Source organism: Octodon degus, unplaced genomic scaffold (assembly GCF_000260255.1).
Source record: "Octodon degus isolate 3935 unplaced genomic scaffold, OctDeg1.0 scaffold00288, whole genome shotgun sequence".
Classification (NCBI taxonomy): domain Eukaryota; kingdom Metazoa; phylum Chordata; class Mammalia; order Rodentia; family Octodontidae; genus Octodon; species Octodon degus.
In genome coordinates this window covers 1,285,048-1,292,545 of record NW_004524864.1, presented here as the reverse complement: position 1 = coordinate 1,292,545, position 7,498 = coordinate 1,285,048, and the positions used below count along the sequence as shown (strand labels likewise).

General features: G+C 38.9%; 1 protein-coding gene across 1 annotated transcript in view; it reads left to right on the top strand.

Annotated features, from left to right (window-relative positions):
* LOC101572647 (ovostatin-like) overlaps positions 1 to 7,498 on the top strand; it is a 65,218-nt gene that overhangs the window by 13,438 nt on the left and 44,282 nt on the right. The window contains exons 5-7 of the mRNA XM_023707401.1: positions 4,374 to 4,394; positions 4,909 to 5,077; positions 5,904 to 5,988. Of these exons, the coding sequence (XP_023563169.1) occupies positions 4,374 to 4,394; positions 4,909 to 5,077; positions 5,904 to 5,988 (275 nt within the window). The remainder of the gene's footprint in view (positions 1 to 4,373; positions 4,395 to 4,908; positions 5,078 to 5,903; positions 5,989 to 7,498) is intronic.

The following is a 7,498-nucleotide window of genomic DNA, read 5'->3' as shown; positions in this document are numbered from 1 at the left end:
GGCTGTTGTTTATGGGCAGCCATCAAGGTACAGGTAAGCCCCTCTCCTGGCCTTGAGCTTGCCAACAGACCCTCGGACCTGTCTCACAAGAAGTTTGCTGATGAAAACTCTTCCGGGCAGAGCACAGTAAAATAGCACCAGGTATGAAGACCTAGCGAAAGCAATGTAAGTGTGTTGCACAGGCCATGTCTGCTACAGGTGCCGTGGAAAAGGAAACTAAGAGTTCTTAGGAAACAGAGATGCACCAATCCTCCATGTAGGAAAGCAAGCTATTACTTTGAGGAGAGGAAAATGTTAGTGAAGATATAGGTAGAGAACCAAGGGGATTTAAGGAAGCCTGAACTGTAAGGGCCAAGCTTCACTGAAATTTCCATCTCAAGGGATGCTGGTGAGAAGAATCTAGAAAGCAGGCTTCCTGCCATGTTGCAGAGACGCCTGAATTAGTCTTAACAGAAGAGGGTAGTAGAGAGTGTGGTGATCCAGAGCCTCTTTTCATTTCTTCTTTTAATTTTTATTAATACTTGTTTTCAGGTCATAATAATCACATCCATTGTGGGAGTTGGTCCATGTGCATAACATATTTTAGTTCTTATATATTAAAAGAGGAACAGTTGTTGTTAACTCTTATAGAGAATCACAGCTCCTCAGAGAAATGTAGACGAGTCCTTCATAACTGCCAATCTGCAGTAAGGTAGTAACTAGCAATGAGATGACAGTGATCATCTAAAACAGTGTTGCAGGGCTGGAGAGACAGCTCAGCTGTCTAAGCACCTACTGGCAAGTGCAAGGACCCAGGTTCAATCCCTAGTACTGCAAGCTATGCTGGCCCCGGACCCCCTGGTGCATGCCTGTAATCCCAGTGCTGGGAAGGCTGAGACAGGAGGATCACTACAGGTCTGAGCTGTGTCATGGTGAGACTAAACAAATAAATAAATACATTTTTTAAAAATTAAGAAAGAAAAAATAAAGCAGTGTTGTATCAGGAGGCAGCAATCCAGTTTTTAAAAGGGTGGTAATGAAAAAATGATCAAAAAAGAGTTAAGAGTAAAAAATTTCTGCAATAAGATACCTGACCTACTTTTCACATAGTTTTAGAAGCAAACACGTTGGAACTAGCAATTCTGTTATGATCCCTCATTCTAATTTGTCAGCTGAGCAATTTCATTGAAGTTCATTAAACTTTCAGAGTTATATATATATATATTGACTGCTCTTTTCTTCCTCTGAATCATTCTCATCCTTACATATACAAGGCATCATCTCTTCTAATGCATTTCCTTTTTTATTCTTCATTTTTTATGTATTTTGTACAGTTTCATTATGCAACTCAGACTCTTAGTGATCCTCCTGTTTTCACTTTGCCAAGTGCTGGGATTAGCCACCATGCCCTGACTCAGTCCCTGAGGCGAAGTGCACCCCGGGGGCAGGGCCCGCACAACGTGCAGGAGCAGGTGCTTAGTCCACTGAGCTATCTCACTGGCCCTGCACTTCTTTCTTTTTTTTTTTTCTTTCATGTATTTTGGTACAGGGTCTACAAGGTCTCACTATATAGATTGGACTCAAAGTGATTCTCCTGTTTTCAGCCTCCCAAGAACTAGGATTACAGGCATGCCACCACACCCAGTCTTAATCGTGCCACCACACCCAGTCTCAATTGCTGTCTCAATGCACCCTGGAGGTGGCACAACATGCTGGGGATCAAACGCAGGCCGCTGTGCTCTAAGCAGGCACTTTAACTTACTGAGCCATCTGGCCAGCCCTCCTGCAGTTCCTTTTCCCACCTCTTTTGGCCTTACCAATTTTGTTGAATAGCTGCTTAACTTTAGCTTTTAGGTATCAAATTTTTGTTTGATTTAGTACTGAGGTTCAAACTAAGGACCTTGAGCTTGCCAGGCAGGCACTTTAGGTATCTAATTTGAATGTCAAAAGTCCTGTTATTAATTTAAATCCTAAATTACTTCTGTGAAGAAGTTTGTGCTTCCTTGTTTTTCCATTCTAGATGGAAGCTCGTTTATTTTTCAGAAAGCATCTTCTTTGTCTCTAAGAAAGGCAACACACTGTGCCCCTGCACTGCATCCCAAGTCTAATACTTATTCTGAGCTACAGGACCATGGGAAAGCATGGGGCTTCTTGAATCCAGGGCACTGCAATGTAATTATAATTCATTTTTTAGTCCCTCCCCCACCAATTTTTGATAATTTTTATTTTCAAGAAGTCCAAATATGATTATAGTAATGACCTTGAGCTTGCCATTTGCCTGAGAACAGCAAAATTAATGAACTGTTTCTCCATATACAGGTTACAGGAAAGAATATCACTTAGAGCAAATATTTCAGGGACAGTTCTATGACATAGCAAACAGCATTCACTTATGTAGACATGAAAACTGATGTCATATTTTCTGTAATGGCAGCAGTTAAGATGTTATTTGGCTATTTGTAAACCAATATTTCTAAGATTAGCAGATTAGCACCCATTTCAACAACTCTCCAATCTGTTTATTTAAATAATTCATGATAGGCTGGTCTTCTAAGAAATCAGGAATTCATAGCAAATTTGATATAATTAAAAGATAGAAATGACATGAATCTTCTTCATCAAATGTACCAAGATTCAGAGTGGATGAGTATTTTCTTTTGCACAAATGCTACGTCTTTCCTTTCCATCATTTTCTATAGCTCACTTTTTGTTTCTTTCTCTTCCCTTAGGTCAGTGCTTTGTAGCATATGCAAACATTCTCTTTTTCCAGACAGTATCATTTGTATCAGGAATTCCAGATCTTTCCTTTAACTTATCAAAAGAACCAAAGTTATCATTTTATAGGTGCTAGCTATGGCACAAGAGAGAGGCAATCCACAGAAAGGCAAATGAGGGCCTTGAGTCTCGGCTGGTTAGGCAAAATTCAGTGCAGAAACAATCACTAGTTCCTGGGGCAAAGTAAGCTACGTTTCAACCCTGTTTCACAGAAAACAAGCAGCTTAAAATAACGACAATTTTACTAAATTTTTTACACTAGTTTTTTGAAGCAGCCCAAGTTTAGTTTAGGCAAAGTACGTAGCAAAAATCCAATTCATTGAACAATGAAAGCCAGCTTGCGCGGGGGCCGGGTTTGACTCCCACCCTGCTGTGCCGGCCCGCCTCTAGGGTGCGCTGAGATGGCAACTGAGACTGGGCATGGTGACCTGTAATCCCAGCTCTTGGAAGGCTGTAAACAGGAGAATCACTACGAGTCCGATCTAGTAGTGAGACCTCGAACACCCTGGAGACCCTTCTTATTGGAATTTGATCCTAATGACCCATCTGACATGGAGCCTACATGGAACGCATTTTTATCTTCGTCTTGTGAGGGAATCCGACGTGCAGTGCTCTCGTAATGCTGAAGTTAGTAATGCAGCGGCAGTTTCCTCAGTGCCTCCCCAGGCTTTCATGATGAACACATCACCCTGTGAATTGATGACTACAGTGAGAGCCCTTGGTTCAGCGTACAGCTTTTCTAGTCTGAAGAATTCCACACAAGGGTTATGATAAAAATACGGTTCCTATGTCTAGCCATGTGTTATTTAAATTTAATGTATTTTATTTTATTAGTAGATATTGGCAACACATGAAGTTTAAATTTATCTTGAGGAAAAGGTGCCTGTACCTTGTTTCTTTTTTAATACCCTCCCTCTTCCTGCTCCCCTCCCCTTTTCTGGCTCTAAATCCCTTTCCTGGCTTTCACCCCTTTGTTATTCTTCTTCGCCCATGTTTATGAGGTAATATTTTTGTATTCGTTGTACCTCATTGGCACCCGAAAATGGCGCATGTGGATCTTCTTACTTCTTCCCCCCTGGATCTCGGTCTCCCTCAGCCTCCTGAATCCCTTCCCATTTGCAAGAGATCTATCCCCTTGTTGCCTTTTCTTATCATTTCTTTTGCTTTTTCTTTGCACTTCACCTTACTCAAATGAGAGATACTATATGCTATTTAAGTTTGTATGTCCAATTCGTTTCACTCAGCATTATATTTTCCAGGCGTATCCATTTGCCTACAAAAGTCTCAAAGACAGCCTTCTTTGTAGCCAAGTAGTAATCTAGTACGTATAGATAGCGCTATCTATCTCTATCTCTAATCTTAGAGAATGTTTTTCTTTGTTTGGCAAGATTGCAGGGTGAGTTTGGTCACTGAGACAGGAAAGCGTGTGTTACGCAAAAGAAGTAATTGCAAATCTTGAGAGCTGGACAGAAAAACTCGCAACAGACATTTAGACTGTCAGCCAGAAATTAATATATTTAGTTATCCAAAGTTATCAGCATGTGTTTCTTTGTTCAATGATGGGCTTATAATTACATTTATATCTGCATGTTAACATTCTTTTTTTATTTTTATTTCAGTATCCAGTGATCACCCTTACGGTAAGATAACTGCTAGTTGAAGACTTTTTTCTTTCTGTTTTTGAGCCAGCACTTAAACCTCAAAATCTGAGGGCTGTTCACAGAGGAAGAGTATCTACTTAACACACAAAATTACTTATTTCATGGGGCCATCACCAATAGAATAGATATATTTTTTCTCCTCTGATTATGTTAGCATCCAGTTAATACTGACATTATGAGAGAATAATTTCATTTAATTTAAAACTTGCTTATTGAATAGCTGTGAATGTGTTCTTAGTTTATATACTGGGACAAAAGATGGCCAACATTTAAGAAATGAGAAATTAGCATGTGAAATGATTGAAAAAATATCTTTAAGTATATTTAATGTTAGGATAGAAGCCCAAGTATCTGTTCTCCAAGAGGAATCGGAGGACATGTTTAGGCTTTGACTCAGTACGTTCTTCAGCTACTTGCTGAAACTGCATGATGAACAATAACAACAAATTCGCCCAAATCGAACATGCAACAAATATATTTCATTCATCCTCAGGATCCATATGATAATCGCATACAACAGTGGGTGAACCAGAAGTCTGAGAGTGGTATCCTGCAACTTTCCTTCCAGTTAATCCCAGAGCCCATCCTGGGGTGGTACACGATAACTGTGGAGACAAGCTCTGCGAAGAAAGAATACCACTCCTTCTCAGTAGAAGAGTATGGTAAATACCAGCTATGAGAATTTTATCTGCTGATCAGAAAATCTTTAGAGACCATTTTTTAAGGACAAGTTTACTAAATAACATATTAATAAACATATCTTTTCCTTACCTCTTTATTTTCCTTCTGCTATTGTTCAGGGATTCTTGACCTATCCCTATTTTATACTCCAGTCTTCAGTTCACTATCATCACACAATTCTTTTTTTTTTTTTTTTTTTGAAAGCACTCACTCAGCCCACCCTAAGGGCAGGGTTGGCGCAACATGTGGTGCCAGGGATCAAACCGCAATTCTTTACGCCTGCCTAAGATTTCCTAAGCTTTCCTAAGCAGGCGCTTTTAGACTGCTAAGCTATCTCACTGGCCCATACAATTCTCTATTAACCTGAGATACCTATTTTATCTTCCCTCTGTGATGTTTGGCACTGAGTTTTGTAATCGCTTGTGGTGTATTCAAATTCTTTTTATGCTGTGTTTACGGTTCAAGCACTTTTAGTAAAAGGAATGGAACATTAGTTAATAGGGAGATGCTGTATTGATATTATTCCATGAAATTCCCATTGAATTCCTGTTGTGCTATCTTTATTCTCATTTCACAACGAAGGGTTTGGGGCATACTTTCCATGATCAATGCCTGAGTAGTTACAGATTTGTAATTTAAATCCGTATGTTTCCATCCAATTCCAAAATCTATCTCCTATGTATTTCAGTATCCTCTTAATTTTATTTAACAGCAAGTAGCAAATTTGCATCATTTGTAAGGGTAAAATAGTTGTTTTGCATGAATGTATTTATGTTAATAAGATACTGTTTTTATTTTTATTGACAGTACTACCCAAATTTGAAGTAACTGTGGATGTACCAGAAACTATCTTAGTTGTGGACTCTGAATTCAAAGTTAATGTCTGTGCCTCGTAAGTTTAAATTATGTAAACTAAATGATGTACCTAGACAGTTATGAAGAAGCACACCTGTATTTATAGCACTTGGAGGGCTATAGGAGGATTGTCATGTGTTCAACTCCAGTCTGGACTATACAGTAGATTCAAGGCCAGCCTGTCTGAAACAAACAAATGAAAAAAGATGCATCCATAAATTGATATTACACTGGTAAAAAAAGATAGCTTAATATGAATTTGTAGAGAAGGCAAGAGAAAGGGAATCTGTGAATTTACACTGGTGATTTTATGAATTTATTTGAATATAAGTTATAGCCCATGGTTTTAGGTAACAATTTGACGAGTATTGCATCATAATAGAACACTGTCTTATAACACTGGTTGCAAAAGCCACTGACTGCCCCTACATGGCCACTTATAGTCCAACAAATTTAAAACATAATAAATTTAAAAATTCAGTCCTTCATCTGCACTAGCCAAATGCATGCAACTATAGCTCCTGAATTTCAGCCCATAAACAGAATATTCCAATGGGGTGGTATCACATAGGCTTGTCAGCATCTCAGGGCAAATACAAGATGCTGCAGTGATGCTGGGGTGGGGGGAGAGGAAGCAGGCAGGCAGTTCGAGCTGTCTTCTCCCTCCCCTTGGCTGAGTTACACCATGTAAGCAGAGCTTATATGACTAGCAAAGAGAGATCAGAGGGCAGACGGAGCCTGTGCCTCCTCATCCGTGAGTGACAATGCATTCTTTCCTTGGACACAAGTCAAATTTAATGTACATTTGCCTTCTCATTTTGGATGATTACCATTTTTAAGGTGCACTGGTAATTTCTGATTATACAGAGAGTTGCTACCTGTGTTTGCTTTAGGCTAGACACTTATACTGGGATAGCAGGGTAGAAGGGGCATGGTTAATTTTTTGGAGTCCCTGTCTTGGGTTTCAGCTCCAGAGTCTGAGCATCAGGAGGCAAAGCGTAGAACAGCCTCCTGGTATGTGGGTTGGAGAGACAGGAAATTGCCAGCATAGGTGGAAACATCTATGAGAAATGTAATTCCCAGAGCACAGATAGCTACAGACTACTCTTCTAGTTTTGGTTATAAATCAAATCCTGTGTTATTTTTGCTGGTAATGTTTTGAAATAAATAAAGACAATCTGTGACAAGAGAGCTAGAAGCATAAAATATAAACATAAATCAGTGAATTTTTGAAGATTCTGTCAATTTGAAATCAAAGTATTAAGCTAATTAAACAAATTACACCTGAGAAATCAGTTGAAGATCATCCAGAACTCAGCTTTAAAATGTGTATATTTTAGTGAGTTAGTAGTGCATCTTTAAAAAGAATTAAAGATACAAGGATTTAGCATGCTGATTACTAAAGCAAACGCATGTAGGATGGCTGGGTAAAAGATGAATGATGCTGAAGGGAGACTAAGTAATTTGGAAAATAAAATTTTAAAATTAACATAAAATGTAGCCTAGTGAGATTTTCTTTTTTTCTTTCTTTCTTTCTTTCTCTCTCT